Source organism: Globicephala melas, chromosome Y (assembly GCF_963455315.2).
Source record: "Globicephala melas chromosome Y, mGloMel1.2, whole genome shotgun sequence".
NCBI classification, from domain to species: domain Eukaryota; kingdom Metazoa; phylum Chordata; class Mammalia; order Artiodactyla; family Delphinidae; genus Globicephala; species Globicephala melas.
In genome coordinates, this window is record NC_083336.1 from 121278 (window position 1) to 145821 (window position 24544).

Genomic DNA, 24544 nt, shown 5'->3' on the forward strand with positions numbered 1-24544 from the left:
AAAAGGAAATAAGACTTTAAAAACCCAATGCTGTGGGTTTCAACTGAATATTATGCAAACTCCCAATGCATACAAAAACAATACTGAGGGTTAAAAATTTTAAATAAAAGGAAAGCAAACAAAATTGTGAAACATAATATAACCAAAATCCTAACAATTATTTTTAAAAGTCTCCATAATCTGCTGACTGAAGTGGTTAGTAATCTTTAGGTAAAATTATGTAACTGGGCTGCTTAACTGATTTCATTTATTAGTGTGGCAATATGTTTCTTCACATAAGGCTTTGAGAATTTTTATTATTCAATTCAGATACTTAAATTTTCATCTTAAGAGAAATGTATCAGTAAATTTAGATATGGAAAACCATGCATATGGTCATTACCAATTAAATCCATGAACACTAAATAAACCAATCTACAATGCATTATGTTAAACACAGAAAGTACAGGGGCTTCCCTGGTGGCGCAGTGGTTGAGAGTCTGCCTGCCGATGCAGGGGACGCGGGTTCGTGCCCCGGTCCGGGAGGATCCCATATGCCGCGGAGTGGCTGGGCCCATGAGCCATGGCTGCTGAGCCTGCGCGTCCGGAGCCTGTGCTCCACAATGCGAGAGGCCACAGCAGTGAGAGGCCCACATACCGCAAAAAAAAAAAAAAAAAAAAAAATCACAGAAAGTATATTTATTAATCCTTTAAAATTACCGCTGAACCTATAATGTAGATCTAGGAGCTATCCTCAAAGAAGCAAAACTATAAAATTTATGAATTTATTCCAAGGAATAACTTATACAGATTTCCATCCTCATTCTCTGACACCCCACAATCCTAAAAGACATTCTAAGTGCAGTGTCCCCACCGCACTTGACTGGAGGATAGTACTTTTCCTGAAATTCACATAATTAGGAGAATATATTGATCCTATTAAAACATTCTGGTGAGGCAGTTTTTCAAAATTAGAAGTTTGAAACCAGAGAAAAGATATTTCACAGAACAAAAATCATGCTATTTTTACCTGAAATTTGTCCTTGATGGCATAAACTGCCCTAAGAAGATTCTCATTATATTTTATTGACAAAGTAACTAAAAAAATAATTACCAGCAACACTAATTAAAGTCATGGGAACAGTAAAAGAATAATTTAATAGTTTCCAGACATGAAAACTAGTAACTTCTCTAAAGTTAGAAATATTAAATACACATATATTTCTTACTGAAAACTCCATATTAAGTGGTACCTCAGAGCCCTAGAGAAAATTTTAGAATTGCTACTTCCTGAGATAGTAATTAGTTCCATAACAAGGCTAAAAGCCTTTTTCTTCATTGTGAAATGTGTCAGTAATAACGTACAAATTAATAAAAAATGAACTCACAAGTTATAAATATACAAACGTCACTGTCAATCATCTACTTAAAATTTGACATCAGGCCGAGTTTGAAAATCCAGTATCAAGCTCTACCATTTAAAACACCTTGAACTAATTTTTAATCAGAAATATTATCTATACACTAACCACTTTCACATTGGACACATTAAAAATGGATGTCGGTAGGGAAATCCAAAGTTCATTCATGATCATCAAAACTGACTGACAAATGAAATAATTAGAAAATAAGCAGCCAGGTTAAAAAGTAACAATTTTATTACTCCTCAACCTATAAATCAAAGTATTTTAAGCTGATAAATTCTTTTACAGGGAATCCACGGTACAGTAAAGCAAAGGGAAAACCTGAGAACTAACTGCAACTTTCAATGTATTCCTGAACTGACGGTCAATATTCAAATGAAGGACTGTAAACACAACACAGAACCTAATAATTAGCAGACCACTAATCTATTATGTACAAGGGGGAAAATCATTAAAATTTAAAAATAAAAACAATTTAAAAAAAAAAATTTAAAAATAAAAACAAAAGATAAGGGCTACAAATTTCAGGGGACAGCCCTCAACAAACAAGTTACTAAGATGGAGTTTTTAAAAGGTTAGAAAGAGAAAGCAGAAAGGCTATTGATTAAAAATGACCAGTTATCAAATAAAAAATGGCTAAGTATAAAAGAACAGACTTCCAAACACAATATATGAAGAACCCAACGCAGAACACTTCTCATATTGATGAAAAACATTGTTACAAAAAGTTCAGAAAAATGCTAAGCACCATAAACACAACTGCACCTAAAACATCATAATAAAACTGCTAAAATGCTACAAAGAGGCAGCAAAGAAAATGACATATTAAAAGGTAAAATGATCTCATAAACAAGACTCTCATAAAACATGAAATCTAGTAATCAGTGGAATAACATGTTCAAAATACTCGTAAGAAAATGAACGCTAAGTGAGAACTCTATGTAAAGTGAAAGTATACTTCAAAGATAATGGTGAAAGAAAGACACTTCTAAAAAAAAGGCACCAGCAAGCACAGAGTTAAAGGAACATTAAAAAAATATGAACAGAGGGCTTCCCTGGTGGCGCAGTGGTTGAGAGTCCGCCTGCCGATGCAGGGGACATGGGTTCAAGCCCCGGTCCGGGAAGATCCCACATGCCGTGGAGGGGCTGGGCCCGTGAGCCATGGCCACTGAGCCTGCGTGTCCAGAGCCTGTGCTCCGCAATGCGAAAGGCCACAACAGTGAGTGGCCCGAGTACAGCAAAAAAAAACCAACCAACCAACCAAACAAACAAAAACTAACAAATAATTCAGCTGAAAGCAAATGACATTACATAATACCTCAGGAACACAAAAAAGGAACAGCAGAAGAAATTTTAAAATGTTGATAGATGTAAAAGACTGTGTGTGTGTATATTATTTTAAATTACTTTTCTTTTAAACATACAAATGTTAAAGCAATCGAAACACTGCATTATTAGCTTTATACACATTTATTAATACACATGGCAATAAAATCATAAAGAAGGCAGACAAAATGAAAGCTGCTATTCTATATTTAAATAATTCAAAGATATACCAACAAATATTTGCCAAACACAAAAAAGGCAGTAAGTATGGAAGAGAAGATCAGAAAACAGATGGGACATAGCTAGAAAACAAAGAACAAAGGAGGCAGTGGAAATTAAGACAACGTTAACAACAACATTAAACACAAATAGACTGAACATTCTCCCCGCCAATAAGCAAAGACTGTCAGACTGGTTAAAAACATTAATATCCCACTATATGCAGTATGTAAGAGACATTTAACTTCAAAGATATAAAAATGCTGAAAGTAAAGGAATGACAAATGATATTTAGTGCAAACAGTAACCAATGCAAGTTGGTGTTAATAATACCAAAAAACACATTACTTTTCAAGTTCACATGACTGTCTAGGAGAAAAAACAACTCTTACTAAAATTATAAGAATTAAAATCATACAAAATACATTCCCTGAATGAAATGGATCAAAAATAATAAAATCTCAGAAATAATGAAATTCTGATTAATAAACAGAATTCTAAATACCCCAAATCAGGAAATTACAACAGTAATTACAAAATACCTTAAGGAAATGATTTGAACATAAATCAAGAATATAACTGTATTCATAATCACATAAAAACATGGCTGACAAAAGAGAACTAAGTAAATGGAAAGCTACTATGTTCATGGCTCAGAAAAATTAATAATTTGACTTATATATACAACACAATCCCTACTAAATGCCAGTAGGCACTTTTGGTACAAACCAACATGCTGAGCCAAAAAATTATATGAAGGTACAAAAAAGATAGTAAAATCAAATCAACTTTTAAAATAACTAACATGTTAGAGCTATATCATCCAAATTCCAAAACATAAAGTTACAGTGATAAAGACAATATAGCATTATTAAGAAAAATAATATTGATTAGTAGAACAAAACAGTTAAAAAAAATTTAAAGACGTGGTAAGTTAGTTTCTGACTAAGTTGGCAAGGTGGAAAGAATAAAAGTTTTTCATAAATTATGCTGAAATAACTGGATATTCACAGACAAAATATACAAATACTAACTCAAAAAAAAAACAGAAGTGTGAAATAGAACTGTAAATATTCTATAACAGGATACAGCAGAAAAATTTTCAAACCTTGGTTTTGGCAAGGATTTCTTATATGTAATAATAAAAACATTAAACTTTAAAACCTTTGAAAAAAGATCTTCAGCAAAATTAAATTTTTCCATTTTAAAAGACATTACTAACAAAGTGAAAATACAACTTAAACAACAGAAAGATATATTTGTAAAACCTATGTCTCTTGCAAAACCTATGTCTCAAACAAAACTTGCACTCAAAACATAATGAAATTTACATCATCATCATTTTTAAAAAAGGCCTAAATACAAAAACTGCAAATAAGCACATGGAAATATTAGTTACTAGAAATATATAAATTAAACCTTATCAAGAACCATTATACAGCTAGAATAAAAAACTATCAATATCAGGTGTTGACAAGTATATGGAATAAGTGTGGCCTCATACATTTCTATTAGGAATGAAAATGGTTCAGTCACTTGGATATGAGTTCAGAAAATCCTTAAACAGTTTAAACATTTTATCATCTAACTCAGGGACTCCACTCATACAGACTCCAAGATATAGAAATGAAAACATATTCACATAAAGATTTTTATACAAATGTTCATATCAGCACTGCTGATAATTTTTATGACTGAAAGCAGAAAAGACAAATTCTAAGTTAATAAATAGATTAAAAAATAAAATATATTCATGCAATGCAATAATAAAGCACCACATACACGAAAAGGTAGGATTCTGTTCATTTTGATCCCCATAAAAGTAAATGTTAAAGACATAAAGCAAATTTTTGGTTCCCAAGGACAGGGACTAAAGAAGGAATGGATTGCAACTTATGAAGAAACTTCTTTAAACAGCATTACAGCAACAGACATACAACAATAACATTTACCAAATATATTTTGTTGTGTGTCTATTATTTGAAAAGGTTTATTAAAGTGTACATAAACTGTACCTCAACAGACTATTAGAGAAAAATAAACACATATCATTCATCCATTCAAAGCTCTCATACATTTTCCCCCTCACAAAAACTGAAACTCAGTATCTTTATAAACATGGATATAAGTAAAAAAAGGTCTACCTAACCGTTCTTACTCAAAACTAATAAAGCTATTTATCCATCCCTAGGTCACAATACTCAGCCATACTGGCCATCTTGAACATAAAAACACAATCTCATAAAATTTGTGAGATGCACTCAAACTAGTTGCTGGCGGGAAATTTACAAAAATCAATACATATGACAGAAAAAGAAAAGAATCATTTAAGTTTCCACTATAAAACAAAATTAAATCCAAAATAGCAGCAAATTAAATCCATTGTAAGAGCATAAGAAGTGTTAAGAATTAAAAATAAAGTCAATAAAATTGAAAATAGAAGAGGGCAAATGGCAAAAGCAAGAATAACTACAATCCTGCAGCTTGTGCAACAAAAACCACATTCACAGAAAGGCAGACAAAATGAAAAGGCAGAAAACTATGCACCATATGAAGGAACGAGATAAAACCCCGAAAAAACAACTACATGAAGTGGAGATAGGCAACCTTACAGAAAAACAATTCAGAATAATGATAGTGAAGATGATCCAGGACCTCGGGAAAAGAATGGAGGCAAAGATTAAGAACATGCAAGAAATGTTTAACAAAGACCTAAAAGAATTAAAGAACTAACAAACAGAGATGAACAATAGAGTAACTGCAATGAAAAATACACTAGAAGGAATCAACAGCAGATTAACTGAGGCATAAGAACAGATAAGTGACCTAGAAGCCAGAATGGTGGAAAACTCACTGCCGCCAAACAGAATAAAGAAAAAAAAAGAAAAGAAATGAAGACAGCCTAAGAGACCTCTGGGACAACAATAAATGCACCAACATTCGCATTATAGGGGTCCCAAGGCAGAAGAGACACAGAAAGGGCCTGAGAAAATATTTGAAGAGATTATAGACGAAAACTTCCCTAACATGGGAAAGGAAATGCCCACCCAAGACCAGGAAGTGCACAGAGTCCAAGGCAGGATAAACCCAAGAAGAAACACACCAAGACGGACAGTAATCAAACTGACAGAAATTAAAGACAAAATTATTAAAAGCAACAAGACAAAACTAACAAAAAACATACAAGGGAACTCTCATAGGTTAACAGCTATTTCTCAGCAAAAACTCTACAAGCTGGAAGAGAGTGGCACAATATATTTAAAGTGATGAAAGGAAAGGACCTACAACAAAGATCACCCTACCCAGCAAGGATCTCTTTCAGATTTGATGGAGAAATCAAATGCTTTACAGACAAGCGAAAGCTAAGAGAATTCAGCACCCCCAAAGAGCGCTACCACAAATGCTAAAGAAACTTCTCTAAGTGGGAAACACAAGAGAAGAAAAGGACCTACAAAAACAAACTGGAAACAATTAAGAAAATGATAACAGAAAAATACATATTGATAGGTACCTTATATGTGAGTGGATTAAATCTCCTAACGAAAAGACAACAGGCTCGCTGAATGGATACAAAAACAAGACACAAATATATGCTGTCTTCAAGAGATCCACTTCAGTCCTAGGTACACATACAGACTGAAAGTAAGGGGATGGAAAAAAAGCTATTCCATGCAAATGGAAATCAAAAGAAACCTGGAGAAGCAATACTTGTATCAGACGAAATAGACTTTCAAATAAAGAATGTTACAGGAGACAAATAAGGACACTACATAATGATCAAGGGAACAGTCCAAGAAGAAGATATAACAATTATAGATATACATGCAACCAACATAGGAGCACCTCAATACATAAGGCAAATGCTAACAGCTTTAAAAGAGGAAATTGACAGCAACACAATAATAGTGGGGGACTTTAACACCTCACTTTCACCAATGGACAGAACATCCAAAATGAAAATAAATAAGGAAACAGAAGCTTTAAATGACACAATAGGTCAGACAGATTTAATTGATATTTATAGGACATTCCATCCAAAAACAGCAGATTACACTTTCTTCTAAAGTGCACGTGGAACATTCTCCAGGATAGATCACATCTTGGGTCACAAATCAAGCCTTGGTAAATTTTAAAAAACTGAAATCACATCAGGCATCTTTTCTGACCACAACGCTATGAGATTAGAAATAAATTACAGGGAAAAAACGTAAAAAACACAAACACATGGAGGCTAAACAATATATTACTAAATAACCAAGATATCGCTAAAGAAAACAAAGAGGAAATCAAAAATTACCTAGAGGGCTTCCCTGGTGGTGCAGTAGTTGAGAATACACCTGACAATGCAGGGGACACAGGTTCAAGCCCTGGTCCAGGAAGATTCCACATGCCGCGGAGCACCTAAGTCTGTGCCCCACAACTATTGAGCCTGTGCTCTAGAGCCTGTGAGCCACAACTACTGAGCCCACATGCTGCAACTACTGAAGCCCGTGTGCCTAGAGCCCGTGCTATGCAGCAACAGAAGCCACCACAATGAGAAGCCCACACACTGCCAAAAAGAGTAGCCCCTGCTCTCCACAACAAAGAATGGCCACACACAGGAATGAAGACAAAACACAGCCAAAAATAAATAAAGTAAATAAATTAAAAAAAAAAAACCTAGAGACAAATGACAACAAAGACATGACCATCCAAAATGTATGGGATGCAACAAATGCAGGTCTAAGAGGCAGTTTTATAGCAATATAATACTACCTCAAGAAACTAAAAGAATCTCAAATAAACAATCAACCTTAAAGCTAAAGGAACTAGAGAAAGAAGAACTAACAAAACCCAAAGTTTGTAGAAGGAAAGAAATCCTAAAGATCACAGCAGAAATAAATGAAATAGAAACAAAACAACAGCAGAGAAAAGTAAAACTAAAAGCTGGTTCTTTGAGAAGATAAACAAAATTGATAATAAACCTTTAGCCAGACTCATCAAGAAAAAGAGGGAGAGGACTCAAATCAATATAATTAGAAGTGAAAAATAGAAGTTACAATGGACACCACAGAAATACAAAGCATCAAAAGAGACTACTAAGGGAGGAACACTCCCAAATTCCTTCTACGAGGCCACCATCACCTTGATACCAAAACCAGACAAGGATGTCACAAAGAAAGAAAACTACAGGCCAATATCACTGATGAACACAGATGCAAAAATCCTCAACAAAATACTAGGCAAACAGAATGCAACAGCACATTAAAAGGATCAAGTGGGGTTTATTCCAGGAATGCAAGGATTCTTCAATATACACAAATCTATCAATGTGATAAACCATATTAACAAACTGAAGGAGAAAAACCATATGATCATCTCAATAGATGCAGAGAAAGCTTTTGACAAAATTCAACACCCATTTATGATAAAAAACCCTGCAGAAAGTAGGCATAGAGGGAACTTTCCTCAACATAATAAAAGCCATATATGACAAGCCCACAGCCAACATCGTCCTCAATGGTGAAAAACTGAAAGCATTTCCACTAAGATCAGGAACAAGACAAGGTTGCCCACTCTCACCACTCTTATTCAACATAGTTTTGGAAGTTTTAGCCACAGCAATCAGAGAAGAAAAGGAAATAAAAGGAATCCATATCAGAAAAGAAGAAGTAAAGCTGTCACTGTTTGCAGATGACATGATACTATACATAGAGAATCCTAAAGATGCTACCAGAAAACTACTAGAGCTAATCAATGAATTTGGTAAAGTAGCAGGATACAAAATTAATGCACAGAAATCTCTGGCATTCCTATACACTAATGATGAAAAATCTGAAAGTGAAATCAAGAAAACACTCCCATTTACCAATGCAACAAAAAGAATAAAATATCTAGGAATAAACCTACCTAAGGAGACAAAAGACCTGTATGCAGAAAATTGTAAGACACTGATGAAAGAAATTAAAGATGATACAAATAGATGGAGAGATATACCATGTTCTTGGATTGGAAGAATCAACATTCTGAAAATGACTCTACCACCCAAAGCAATCTACAGATTCAATGCAATCCCTATCAAACTACCACTGGCATTTTTCACACAACTAGAACAAAAAATTTCGCAATTTGTATGGAAACACAAAAGACCCCAAATAGCCAAAGCAATCTTGAGAACGAAAAAAGGAGCTGGAGGAATCAGGCTCCCTGACTTCAGACTATACTACAAAGGTACAGTAATCAAGACAGTATGGTACTGGCACAAAAACAGAAAGATCAATGGAAGAGGCTAGAAAGCCCAGAGATAAACCCACGAACATATGGACACCTTATCTTTGATAAAGGTGGCAGGAATGTACAGTGGAGAAAGGACAGCCTCTTCAATAAGTGGTGCTGGGAAAACTGGACAGGTACATGTAAAAGTATGAGATTAGATCACTCCCTAACACCATACAGAAAAATAAGCTCAAAATGGATTAAAGACCTAAATGTAAGGCCAGAAACTATCAAACTCTTAGAGGAAAACATAGGCAGAACACTCTATGACATAAATCACAGCAAGATCCTTTTTGACCCACCTTCTAGAGAAATGGAAATAAAAACAAAAGTACACAAATGGGACCTAATGAAACTTCAAAGCTTTTGCACAGCAAAGGAAACCATAAACAAGACCAAAAGACAACCCTCAGAATGGGAGAAAATATTTGCAAATGAAGCAACTGACAAAGGATTCATCTCCAAAATTTACAAGCAGCTCATGTAGCTCAATAACAAAAAAACAAACAACCCAATCCAAAAATGGGCAGAAGACCTAAATAGACATTTCTCCAGAGAAGATATACAGACTGCCAACAAACACATGAAAGAATGCTCAGCATCATTAATCATTAGAGAAATGCAAATCAAAACTACAATGAGATATCATCTCACACCAGTCAGAATGGCCATCATCAAAAAATCTGGAAACAATAAATGCTGGAGATGGTGTGGAGAAAAGGGAACCCTCTTGCACTGCTGGTGGGAATGTGAATTGGTTCAGCCACTATGGAGAACAGTATGGAGGTTCCTTAAAAAACTACAAATAGAACTACCATATGACCCAGCAATCCCACTACTGGGCATATACCCTGAGAAAACCGAAATTCAAAAAGAGTCATGTACCAAAATGTTCATTGCAGCTCTATTTACAATAGCCCGGAGATGGAAACAACCTAAGTGCCCATCATCGGATGAATGGATAAAGAAGATGTGGCACATATATACAATGGAATATTACTCAGCCATAAAAAGAAACGAAATTGAGCTATTTGTAATGAGGTGGATAGACCTAGAGTCTGTCATACACAGTGAAGTAAGTCAGAAAGAGAAAGACAAATACCGTATGCTAACACATATATATGGAATTTAAGAAAAAAAAATGTCATGAAGAACCTAGGGGTAAGGCAGGAATAAAGACGCAGACCTCCTAGAGAACGGACTTGGGGTTATGGGGAGGGGGAAGGGTGAGCAGTGACGGGGCGAGGGAGAGTCATGGACATGTACACACTAACAAACGTAGTAAGATAGATAGCTAGTGGGAAGCAGCCGCAAGGCACAGGGATATTGGCTCGGTGCTTTGTGACAGCCTGGAGGGGTGGGATGGGGAGGGTGGGAGGGAGGGAGACGCAAGAGGTAAGAGATATGGGAACACATGTATATGTATAACTGATTCACTTTGTTACAAAGCAGAAACTAACACACCATTGTAAAGCAATTATACCCCAATAAAGATGTTAAAAAAAAAAAAAAGATATCAGTTCTTACAATCTCAGTTTATGGATTCAATGCACGCAAATTAAAATTCCACCATTATTTTTATAAATGTTAACAAAGTGATTCTCGAGTTTATATGAAGACACAAAAGACCAAAATATCCAACACATTATTGAAGAACAAATTTGGAGGACTGACACAACTTTATTTCATGATTTAGTATAAAGCTAAACTAATCATGGGAGAATGGTATTGGCAAAAAAAAAAAAAAAAGGACAAATGATCAATGGAAAAAAACATACACCAGATAAATAAACCCACAGAAATACAGTCAACTGATCTTTGACAACAGAGCAGAGGTAACACAATGAATTAGAGATTGTCTTTTGAACAAGTGGTGCTGGAACAAATGAGAATCCACATTTGAAAAAATGAACCTTTGCACACATCTTACACTATTCACAAAAATTAACTCAAAGTGGGTCACAGACTTAAATGTAAAATGCAAAAGTATGAAACTACATAGGTAACATAAGGTAACATAAGGGAAAAGTCTAGATACCTTGGGCATGGCGATAACTTTTTAGATATACTTCTAACATATGGTCATGAAAAAGAATTGATAAGCTGGACATTATTAAAATTTAAAACTTCTACTCTATGAAAGACACTATCATAGAGTGAGAAGACAAATGGAGATAGGGAAACTATATTTAAAAAGACATATCTTATTAAAAACTGTTACCCAAAATACAGGGGGGAAAGCTATTAATACCTAATAGTTAAATGAACCACCCAATAATAAAATGGGCGAAAGAGGTAAACAAACAGCTCCCCAAGGCACATATACAGATGGCAAATAAGCATATGTAAAGATGCTTCAAAAATTATTAGCGGGGCTTCCCTGGTGGTGCAGTGGTTGAGAGTCCGCCTGCCGATGCAGGGGACACGGGTTCGTGCCCCGGTCCAGGGAGACCCCACATGCCGCGAAGCGGCTGGGCCCGTGAGCCACGGCTGCTGAGCCTGCGCGTCTGGAGCCTGTGCTCCGCAACGGGAGAGGCCACAACAGTGAGAGGCCCCTGTACCGCAAAAAAAAAAAAAAAAAAAAAAATCATTAGCAATAGTAAATTTTAAAAATGAGATACCCCTACCTCTCTTTTAGTGTTACTAAAATCCAAAACACTAAGGCCATCAACTGAACGTGTCCCCAGAAATGTTATGTTGAAATTCTGTCTTGACGGTATCTGGAGGCAGGCCTTTAGTGGTGATGAGCTTAAAAGTGCAGAGGCTTTACGAAAGGAATCTGTGTGCCTTATAAAACAAACCACTTAGGCTGATCCTTTGCTATCTATGAGAAATCTGACTATGAAAAAGGTTGAGGGCCCTCAAAAGACATCATAATTTGCTGATGGCTTGATCTTGGACTTTTCAGACTCCAGAAGTATAACAAATACATGTCTGTTGTTTATAAACCACCCAACCTATGGTACTTTGTATCTGCCTGAATTAAATAAGCAACTCTCAATTGGTGGGAGAAGCTAGAGCAAAAAGAAGCCTCAGTCACTGTGAGAGGCAAATGACCATCAAAGTCCCTTTAGAACAGCAGTCCCCAAACCTTTTGACACTTTTTCCACAGGGGAGGAGAGAAGGATGATTCCTACGCATCACATGTACTGTGCACTTTCTTTGTATTATTACATTATAATATATAATAAAATAATTGTACAACTCACTATAATGCAGAATCAGTGGGAGCCCTGAGCTTGTTTTCACTTGCCACTCACTGATAGGGGTTTGATATGTCTGCAAACGATTTATTATGGTCTCTGTGCAGTCAAACCTCTCTGCTAATGATAATCTGTATTTGCAGGTGCTCCCCAGCACTAACATCACCGCCTCAGCTTTACCTCAGATTATCAGGCATTAATTCTCATAAAGAACGTGAAATCTAGATCCTTCACATGTGCAGTTCACAGTAGGGTTCGCGCTCCTATGAGAATCTAATGCTGCCACTGATCTGACAGGAGGCAGAGCTCAGGTGGTAATGTAAGTTATGTGGAGCAGCTGTAAATACAGATGGAGCTTCACTCACTTGCCCACTGCTCACCTCCTGCTATGCAGCCTGGTTCCTAACATGCCACGGACCAGTACCAGTCCTTGGCCCGGGGGCTGGGGACCCTGTTTTAGAAGACAGTTATCAGTTTCTTACAGAAGTATTGATAGTAGTCTAACAATATGATCCAATAATCATGCTCCTCAGTTTTTGCCTAAATAAGCTGAGAAGTTAGGTCCACACAAATCTGCATGTGAATTTTTATAATAGCTTTACACTATAACATTCTGGAGAAGGCAACTATATAGACAATAAGAGTATCTGTGGTTTCTCCACATTTAAGGGAGGCAGGAGAAATAAAGAGATGGAGCACAGGATACATTTAGGACAGTGACTCTATTTTGTTCTTCTGTGAAGGGGTTGCAAGTCATACACACCGGTGAAAACCTACACAATGTGCAACAGAGTGCATCAGAATGTAAATTATGGGGGTTAATTAACAATGAAGTATTAATATTGTCTTAGCACTTGTAATTAATGTACCACATTACTACGAGATGTTCAGGATAGCGGAAACCATGGATTGGGAACTTTGGGGGACTTTTTGTATTTTTGGCTCAATTTCCTATAAACCACTTAAGAAGTGTTCTAAAATGTAGTCAATTAATAAATTTAAAGAAGAGGGTGTTTAAGAAATTCCTATCTCTACATCAAAACTTTTAATAACTCCCATTTGCCCTTCACAAATTAAGCTGCATCCCTTGTGTTCCCTCTTCATAAACTACACTGTAGCCACATCTGTACTACCTTTCTGCTTTTAAATTCTGTTTTCTGTGACTGTAACATCTTGGTTCTCACCTAAGCTACTTTCTCTGCATAATGCAAGTCACATTTTATTGTAATTTATGGTTGGTGAAACCTTATCAGTCTTTTTACCACATTAAAATAAACACTTCACAACTGGCAGAGCACTTATTATATGCAGAAAATACTTCCAGTTATTAAATAACTGCAATTAAAAAACATGGTCATGATGTCTTAATTCATTAAGCAACAGGATTTAAAAGAATTATAAGGCTGTGCTTTCTTCCTTCTTTGCCTTTATCTCTAATAACCTAATTTACGTATATTAATTTACACTGGATAAGGAAGTAACTCACGTGCACAGATGAGCTGACAATGTAGTATTAATAGTGTTAACAAAATTCTCAGATAATTGTGAATTATTTAAAATTAGTTTTTAAAGATAATATTTCTTATATTTTAATTTCTTCTCTTCAAAATGTATACAAGTTAAAGAAAAACCTACTATATAAGAACAAACAAAGCAGCTAATCTTTCTTTTACCTGAGTGGAGTTAGATAGCTGTTTTCTCCATGGCTCTTCTGTGCTGCTGGTCAGGTTTGTGCAGTTATGAGGTAGAGTGAGTGTGTTTTGCTGCAGATAAGGCACATTTCCATTACTTCCACTTCCTGTTATATAATTATCGCCTACCAAAATCGTGTCCGTACTCCCTAGCGTTTTTGATGTGCCGCAAGGAGTATCGCCTGCAGAAAAAGGTCCACTGGACAAAGGTACTTCAAGCTGAGAGACACTAGGTACTCTGGGTAGAACAGCAGTTTGTCCTGTTTGTCTCATCTTCAAAAACAAAAACAAAAACCTGTTTGTATGACTTTGAAATGTATAATCAATACATTCCTAACTTTATCAAAAAAATTAATCTCGCTAGATTAAAAAACATACATTTTAGAAATAAAATGCTATGTTCATATGGGTAAAGCACAACCTTTTTCACTATATGCTAAAGAAAGCTCTCATTAGTGGTATAAGGGCAAAAGAAAAGCACTGAAAATTATAACTTAGTAATTTATAGGCCTTATTTCCCATCATAAACTAGGGGATTTCAAACAGCCATTCCATTACATTTATACCAAATCCCTGATAACAATCCTTAAAACATCTCCACCTCAGTATGAATATTTTGTTCATTATAAAAAAATAAAAGTAAGCCTACGGAACACACTGGAAATATGCAAAAAAACGTAAAATACTAGCTGTTATTTTCTAAACTAATTTGTGGCTATTTAAAGAAAGTGAACTGTCCACTAGTGATATTTAAAGCTCAGATATATAAATTCTATTGACTACACATAGGAAGTAGAAATATGTATTAAACTCTAAAAATATATTGTATTCAAGAAAAATACTTAACATAATGATAAATATCGGAATGAAAATGGTATACATACTTGTTGCATTAAGACAAGTTGAGTTTCCAACTGTCCCAGAATCAGTTTCTGTGCCGGATTTAAACTGTCTCTATTTACGCGCAGCTGTTCCAAGTGCTGGAAAAATGAAAAAGTATTCAAAAAAATAAATAAGTCACTATCAGGCAAAGTGTCACTGAAAAGATTACAAACACAGAACTTTTGAAGTGAAACACAGTGATGTCTAACCAAAAGTAATCAGTCCCAAAATGAAGTCCTTACAAAAAGCTAAGAAAAAGTAAAAACACAAGAATTCATCCAAAGAAGGTAATTTTTATGTTTTGAGTTAAATACATGGACAGGAAATCACAATCTTCAAAGAGAAAGCTGTTTAACTGTAAGATGTGTTATAACAGCAATGCTAATTAAGAGCAACATCGTTTATAAAATACTGGAAATGATATAAAAGTCCAACAATAGAAAACCAGTTGAATAAAATGTGGCTTCCGAGGAATTTTAAAATGTAGTATTATGTAGCCATAAAAGAACAAGGAAGTGATACAAAGACATGAAAAGGTCTCAAAGATACATCTTTGGAGAAAGTGAGCCAGGAGGGAAGACAAGGTCCTGATACTTACACATAGCATTCTACCTACATTTGAATAAAAGACAAAAGGCAATCTATGAGACCAGCATATTTTCTTGTACATGCACAATGTATCTCTAGTAACAAAACAAAAAAACAAAACAAACTTTTGATTATTTGTAGGAAAGGGAAATTAAGTGGATGGAGGCAGGAACTGGAAGGACTCTTTATACCTGTGCACCCTATATTCTAATAATTCGGGGTTTTTAAAATAAATTTATTTATTTATTTATTTATTTTTGGCCGAGTTGGGTCTTTGTTGCCCTGCGTGGGCTTTCTCCAGTTGCGGCGAGCGGGGGCCACTCTTCGCTGTGGTACGCAGGCTGCTCATTGCAGTGGCTTTTCTTGTTGGGGAGCATGGGCTCTAGGCACGCAGGCTTCAGCAGTTGTAGCATGCGGGTTCAGTAGTTGTGGCTCGTGGGCTCTAGGGCTCAGTAGTTGTGGGGCATGGGCTTAGTTACCCTGTGTCATGTGGGATCCTCCCGGACCAGGGCTCAAACCCGTGTCTGCTGCACTGGCAGGCAGATTCTTAACCACTGTGCTACCAGGGAAGCCCTCTAATAATTCTTAAATTTCAAACATATGAATATATTGCTTGTTTTAAAAATGTAAAAAACAAAAATGAATTATCTCTATTCCTCTGGAAAATGTAGGTTCATTATACTTATGTTCGTTTTAATTTACGTCATGTTTGAATGGCTTACTGCCATTCAATTTTAAGAATACCCAGAAAAGCTTAAAGTTTACTACCTCGACTGCATTGAAACATGGTGTTAAAACCGTCAAAAGAATATTTCATACCTGTAATTTCTGTGGTGTCAGACACCATGAATGAACTTGTTGCTGTACTGAAGTATGTGAAACAGTATGGTCACTATTCCAGTTCTCAGAACTATTCTGAGGAAAATTTATTTGTAAAAATTAAAAAATACTTGGTTAAAACCCATACACCAATAATTATGACTAGTGAGATACCAAATGACTAGGAATTGGAGTATTTACATATAAATAAAGCTTATCTTTTAAAATCGTTAAAAAAAAATTTTAATGCATAATCAATTTGGAAAATTATGAATTTGAATTGTCATTCATTCTTTAACTTCACCTTAAAAGGCTCATATCTAAAAATGACTCAAAACTCTAACAGGTTATCCATTATATCCAACACTTAATTTATTTTAACGTCTGAAGTGGTGATATAAAGTACATTAAATTCATAAAAGCAGGGAAATGAATAAAATGACTTGATGAACATAAAGTTATCACTACTTTCTATATTTCTATCAATACTTTCTATAAATGATGCTACAATTTCAGGGTAGGAAATACTGCTTATAATAGCAAAATAACAAAACCTTTGCAATCTCTGATGTACATAGTTTAAAATTTAAGACAGGCACAATTACAGACTTTTAGCTTCACTTCTGATTGGGATTTTCCATTTCTCTAAAATGTATATATACCTTTGTTGGACTAGATGTTCTTTTCCTCTTCGCAGGACTGGACAGGCCATCTACTTCGTTAGAAGTAATCATGCGTACTGGCAAGGGCTGTTGTGAAACTGGTGTTTGACTGAGGCTTAATACAGGTTCAGTATTTGGATGATGAACTTTGTAAGCCTAAGGATCACAGAAGTAAAACAAAAACATGGTTCTACATATTCTTAATTCATGCATTCAAATTACAAAAGTTTATAAGCTGCATACTTTCAAAACTATGTGGACATCATGAATTGCAACTGAAAATCAAAATCAAATGATTCATCAATGGAGGAATGTGTATCTTCTTTTGAAAAACTTAGTTTTTAAAACATTAAATAAACCACTGTGTAACAGTCCCTTAAGAAATCCCTTTTGCAGCTTCCCTGGTGGCGCAGTGGTTGAGAGTCTGCCTGCTGATGCAGGGGACACGGGCTCGTGCCCCGGTTTGGGAGGATCCCACATGTCGCGGAGCAACTAGGCCCATGAGTCATGGCCGCTGAGCCTGCATATCCAGAGCCTGTGCTCCACAACGGGAGAGGCCACAGCAGTGGGAGGCCCGCGTACCGCAAAAAGTAAAAAAAAGAAGAAATCCCTTTTAAAATCATTAAACTATACAAAAGTTTTAAATTGGTACCCAAAGTTTCTTCCCATATCAGAGGAAGTTCTATTTTGATCTAAAATCCCTTTACAATTAGATATGAAGGATTTAAATTTTTTAAAAAAGCCAATTCTACTGTAATTTAAGTCTGATCACTACCAACTGGAAAGAACCCTTAAAGCTGGGCACCTACAGAAGATAACCCAACTTCTCACCTGCTGTGCTGTGTTCATGGCACCCTGCCTGGAGGTAAGCTCTGCGGGTATTGGTAGGCTCCATGCCTCCTCAATACTAGGAAGTAATTTAGTTTTATTCTGTAGACTACCTTGTGGAAGGTTACACAACTGAGCCTAGGAAAAATTATGTAAAAAGCAAATTTAACACAGGACTACTTGAGTAATTAGCAAGTCCACCAAAACTTCCTCAATGTTACAGGTTTTTATTTTTTAAAGAAAGCAGATTATAAATTTGGGGTTTCAGATATACGCTAAGTATAAAGAGGGCAACTAGAATACACTAGCGAGAATCAGAACAAAGCTAAATTCTGTTTTTCAGAATTACCATGGATACCTTCCATGAAACTTCAAGCAAGAGTGAAAAACAATGTGTTTTTTTCTCTAAAATGCTGTAACTTAAAAACACAGATAGCACACAAAATCATGCAAATTAACATGCATTAACAAAATAAAGATGCAAAAGAACATTTTCAATACAGTATATCTTAAAGTGAAAAATAATATCACAAAATATTAAAAAGTAGAGAAACAAGTTATTCATATCAAAACAAAAACAAACTTTCCAGCCACCCTACTGTGCCAGTTATCATATGGAAATGTCTTTTAAAATATGCTATTTTAAAAATTTACCTGTAAAAACTTAATTCTTCCTGTGAGCATAGAGCTATTACTACAACTTTTGCTTCTAGTTGCATTTAAGTAGCATTTAATGGCATCCTGAGGTTGGTTGCAGGATTCATAGAGAGTGCCTAGGTCCATCCAGGCTGCTGCATGCCCATGGTCCAACTGTACAGCACAAATATAGGCCTGTAATGCATCCATAGGCTGATTTTGCTGCTGATAGAGCACACTGGAAAGAGAAATGAAGTTTTCTGAAACTGACTGGGTGTAAGACTATTACATAGTATATTAGATGTAGTTCAATAAACTTGTGTATCAGTTAAAAATATTACAAATTTTACACACACAAGCCTTACCCTATTGAACACCAGGTATCTGCACTTGCTTCTGATTTATCAATAGACTGCCTGTAAGATATAAAGGCATCCTGAACTTTCCCAATACTTGAGTAGCACCTGAAAGAGGGGAGAAATAGATATATATATATATTTATATGAAGTATTCATAAATGCTTAAATTAACTATATTAGTTTACCAAAATTATATATATGGAAAGGAAAAATACTTATTAGCAACATGTTTACATATAGATTTCGACACTGATTTTAATCTACATTATAATTTGCTGTTAAATGAACGTTCTCTCTTATGACTGCAAACACGTTATATAATGAACTCTTTTCAAACCACTATAGCCCAGATTTGTTCACTGCTAGAACATTCAGGTTTAAATACACAGAGCTCTTTTTATATGTACTTTATACTCAAGCTTCTTATGCTACAAGAATATAGAGCTAAAACACAAAGAGAAATTAAATGTTGATAATGATTTTAATTTCACTAGCACATCGGAATTTTCCTTTCTGAACTTACAATACTCATAACAAATATTCCTTAACTCATGAAACATACAAAACTGAGATACAGTTAATATCAAATTCCACATAAAAAAGCGATAAAAGTAAGTTTAGAAAATGGCTATTTGTGGGTTAAGAGACATCAGAAACGCCAGTAAAAGAGAAAGAGATGCAGTTTCAAAGAGTGCATACAACGTAAGAATCTGAGGCAGAATTAAAAAGGAAACAGTAATGCAAACATGCACAGATATTAGAGACTATATGAATAGTAACAGACAAAAATATTTTTTAACAAAACCAAATTTCATATTATCAGACAAATGCCGTGTGTGTGTATATATATGTATATATATACACGTATATTTATATATATTTATATATGTGTGTGTGTGTATATATGTGTGTGTGTGTATATATATGTGTGTGTGTGTGTGTGTATATATATATATATATATCTCCTTCCTAAATATTAGGAGAACTGGAAATATTTCCTGAAACCAGCATTTTCACATTCCGTTTTTGTTTGGGTTTTTTTTTGTGGTACGTGGGCCTCTCACTGTTGTGGCCTCCCCTGTTGTGGAGCACAGGCTCCGAACGCGCAGGCTCAGTGGCCATGGCTCACAGGCCCAGCCGCTCAGCGGAATGTGGGATCTTCCCGGACCGGGGCAGGAACCCGTGTCCCCCGCATCGGCAGGCGAACTCTCAACCACTGTGCCACCAGGGGAGCCCTCACATTCCGTTTTTTAAAAATCAAAACAAAAATTCAGTGTGTCCAAGTTTGTCTAGTCCACTGACCAGGGCTTTTCTCTCCAACACAAGTTGTCTAGGTTCCTCTGAGGTAGGCTGGTATAACAGAAGCAGCACTGAGTAAAGCTGGGTTCTAGTTCTTTTTGTGACATTAATTAGCTATGTTACTTCAAAAAAACCACTTTACTTCTTTGAACTCATGTCCCCCATCTGTATCATAAGAGGGTGAACTAGGGCTTCCCTGGCGGCGCAGTGGTTGACAGTCCGCCTGCCGATGCAGGAGACACGGGTTCGAGCCACGGTCCGGGAAGATCCCACATGCTGCGGAGTAGCTGGGCCTGTGAGCCATGGCTGCTGAGCCTGCGCGTCCGGAGCCTGTGCTCCACAACGGGAGAGGCCACAGCAGTGAGAGGCCCACGTACCGCAACACCAAAAAAAAAAAAAAAGAGGGTAAACTAAGTTGCTGTCTGATCATTCCCAACTCTTAACAGTTTTCTGACTGTGTGAGACTATTTAACATTGTCATTACTAGTGTTATTACTGTATTACCCCATTCCTTTAACATACACATTCCAAACAAGCAGCAGCAATAATATGCAACACAGCCTTGAACACAGAGGTAACATATGGTCTCTGAAATACTAGGATCATCAAATCTCTGTAAATTTTACCAGCAGTGAGATGCCCATTCAGAGTGTCAATAAGTTTTAAAATATTTTTCACAAATTTGATTTTTCTATCAATAAAGCCAAGTAGAAGCAATATATCAAAAGGCAGAAGATAAACAAAGTTATAGAAAAAAAATACTAAAAATAAACTGTCTAAAATGACGATCCTTAGCCCAAGAAGGTTAGGTATCTTCTAGTTGAGAAACGAAGAGACTGTTCTGTACTTGTAGAAACTTTTATCCAAAAAAGTTAAAAACAAAGCATATGTCAATGTTTTAAATTCAGATAACCTCTAATAAAGCCCTCTGTGGAATACTGCTGTTCTTAAACAGATGGGAAAGTGCACCCTACTAAAATGCTGATTTTAAACATATTTCATTGCACCTTCATTGTACATGGCTGCAATTAAACAGAAACAACAATAAGGATCCCTTATACTAAGAAGTCACACACAATGTAAACTACATCATGCTACAAATTTTTATCTTGGATAAAAAGGAAAACAATATCCTGGGCCATATTCTTTTAATCTATACTAGCGAAGTGCTAATAAAAACCTAGTAGTATACGTCACACCTCTCCCTCCCTAAAGATAAGCTTCTTTTACAATCACTGTATGAAGACAAATATTGTGCAAAGGAGGTAATAATATTAGCTCCAAATGCCACTTATTTAGTTCACTTATTCAATTTATTAAATATTGGATCGATCTAGGCACATTGCAAGGCAATGGAAGATAGGAAAGATTCATTTTCTCCTGGAGGACCTTTAGTAGAGGAGAAAAAACTAAGTTGACAAGCAACTCAAAGTACACTCTTTTATAAGCCTGGGGGAGACTACGAAAAACTCCACTGAAAGTAGCTAACTTTAATTCTTATTAAACATAATAGAAAATCAAATATTTTAAAAAGGAACTATCCTAATACTAATCTGACACAAATATAAATATACTTTACTTTTTAAAACAGAAAGATATTAAAAACTAAAAATTAGGCGCTTCCCTGGTGGCGCAGTGGTTGAGAGTCCGCCTGCCGATGCAGGGAACATGGGTTCGTGCCCCGATCCGGGAAGATCCCACATGCCGCGGAGCGGCTGGGCCCGTGAGCCATGGCCGCTGAGCCTGAGCGTCCGGAGCCTGTGCTCCGCAGCGGGAGAGGCCACAACAGTGAGAGGCCCGTGTACCGCAAAAACTAAAAAAAATTAAAATTAACACAAAACGTAAGTTTGATTTAGACTTTATGTCAAATGTCCTAGAAAACAAAAAATTCAATGTGAAAAAGTATGGGGCAAAATTCACAGTCAAACCAAGAAGGACAACTAAATTTATAACCTTGAGAAAAGGTACCTGACATATCTAATCCAATTCATTCATTAATAGGTGGAATGAGAATTCAGACCTCAAACAATTTCAATAAATTTTTCCATAGGCTACTGGTGGTCCTCAGGTAAAATAAAAATGAATTTTCTGAAAATTCTTTAAAACTCTTCAAAACTCTCCGAAAACTAGTGGTAATTCAAGTCACGTGAAGACAATGTGAAAATAAAATCTAATAAGCAAAATAAGAATTCCTCAGTAAAAGCACCTAACTCAGAGTGATCCAATTTTACCTCTCAAGAATCGCTATTATAATGTATTTAAAATAAAATGTCACTAAGCACATTATGTTATTAACATTTTAGATTATAAATCAACTCTAGGCAGCACAACCCAAGTGTCTGGTCTCACCTGCCAAGGAAATACCAAGACCGGCCAGAATTAGGATCTGCCTCCAATGACTTTTGGAGATACTGAATAGCATAGCTTTCCTTGGTGGCTTTGTCTCCTTGTAGATCCATGTTATGATGCATCCATCCTATAATTAAACAATTGCAAGCATTTATCCATAATTAAACTATTCTTCTAGCTTCAAGAATACCATGAAGCACACAAATAAATTAAAATACCCTTTTAGTACATTTATTTATCTTGAATCAAAATTTCCCTAAATATCAACCTACCAAAAGTAACTACTATAGAAAAATCCATTTTACTAAAAAGATATACTCAAAGCTATGAGGACTCTTAAAGAATAGAATGAAATTTGAAACATCAGGAGTACTGCATAGAAGCCATAGATAGATACTCCTTTTCTAAATTTAATTTGGAAAAAAGTTTTCCAATTTATAAACCAAAAAATACAAAGATGATTAATTTACTTGTGCTTTAAAGGTTTATTCTGAAAATAATCTAGAAAGTCCATACTTATCTCACAGGAATCAATAAAAGTAAAAATACTCAAAGATAAATAATTAAAAACAAAAACACCTTCCCAAAGATCCTACACTTTAATTACACTAATTGTTCTCATATAATCCTAAATATAACAACATTAGATCAAAAACAACAACAAAACACCTCCAGGGATATATGGATATCTAAATGAAAAACTGGTTCCAAAAGTTATAAAAGCAGTACAGTGCTTAATGAAGAGGTTTAGAGTTACAGCTACAGAGACAATGTTAAGACTAGATCATGAAAACATGTTAAACATTTAAAACAAATAGAAATTAATGCTTCAGTTGTTAGTCAATTTACGTGTATAAGATTACCTTTGCAAAACTATCACTTAGGCAGAAGTATTACTAATTGCTTTTGACATTATAGGTAAAATACAGCCATTATAAAAATATTCACATTATCACAAACTTGATTAAAATTTAGAATTATTTACTCAAAACCAAAAACAGCGAAAGGAAAAATAAATTTAAAAAACCCAACCCATATATTAAATTATACATGATAAATAACCAACAAAATGAATTACTGAATATTCTTACTATCATCTGAGTAGTACTGATGCATTACTTATATTATTTTTGAACACCAAACCTTTGCTTTTAAAACATAAGAATATAACAAGTAGCTGGAGAAAATAACGAACTCTTCTATAATTTTTAGGTGAGATAGTTCCATTAAGTCATACAATGAAATATATTGTATTTCAAGCTCAATAGCACTAACCTGGCCGTTTGAATTATTTCAATTCAATTGACTTCAGAGTGCTAAGCACATGGAAATATTCAAACCTCCTCCAGAGGTCAGTTACTAAGGGGTAATTTTGAGAATTTAAAAGGACTAGTTGCACTGGACCACTGTATTTAGATAAATTTTGAGATGAACTGTGCTAGATAGTAGGAATAAATATATTATCAACTCTTGACAAAAGAGAAGGAATACATTTACATTGGGAACATTTACAACATAAAATGCTCATTTTAAATACCATCTCAAAATAATTTATGTCAAAATTAATCCTAAAACACAGAAGTTTAATGAAAACTTATTTTTAAGCAGATGAGTTACAACTGCTCCCACCCACCAGTGCCAAAATGTTTAAAATACTACAATATATAATAAAAAGTAAATTTTTATGTACCTAACTGTTGTAAAACAGTTGCTTTTACTTGTGCAGGTAGGTTTTCTGTCCCTAAAAGCTGTTCATAAGCTTCTTTTGCAGAGTGATATTTTCTCTAGAGAGTAGAAGATATTCAGACAAAAAAAAAAAAAAGATAAATCATTAATACAACAAAATAAAACAGACTCATAATTATGGAGAACAGACTAGTGGTTACCAGTGGGGAAAAGGAAGAAGGAAGAGGCAAGATAGGGGCATTGGATTAAGAGGCACAAACTACTATGTATCAAATAAATAACCTAAAAGAATATATTGCAGAACACAAGGAATATAGCCAATATTTTATAATAACTACA

The 24544-nt window shown here is 35.2% G+C and overlaps 1 protein-coding gene across 8 annotated transcripts in view; it reads right to left on the minus strand.

Moving 5' to 3' along the window:
* Positions 1-24544, minus strand: part of LOC115849624 (lysine-specific demethylase 6A-like) — a 163803-nt gene that overhangs the window by 43878 nt on the left and 95381 nt on the right. For 6 of the 8 annotated variants that reach the window (XM_060293133.2, XM_060293130.2, XM_060293129.2 and 3 more), the window contains 9 exons: positions 24210-24303; positions 22520-22646; positions 18878-18976; positions 18531-18750; positions 17880-18014; positions 17049-17204; positions 16387-16482; positions 14982-15077; positions 14080-14370 (listed from right to left, as the gene is read on the minus strand). In XM_060293133.2, the coding sequence (XP_060149116.1) occupies positions 14080-14370; positions 14982-15077; positions 16387-16482; positions 17049-17204; positions 17880-18014; positions 18531-18750; positions 18878-18976; positions 22520-22646; positions 24210-24303 (1314 nt within the window). The remainder of the gene's footprint in view (positions 1-14079; positions 14371-14981; positions 15078-16386; positions 16483-17048; positions 17205-17879; positions 18015-18530; positions 18751-18877; positions 18977-22519; positions 22647-24209; positions 24304-24544) is intronic. The other 2 variants (XM_060293132.2, XM_060293131.2) reach the window with 2 other exon arrangements.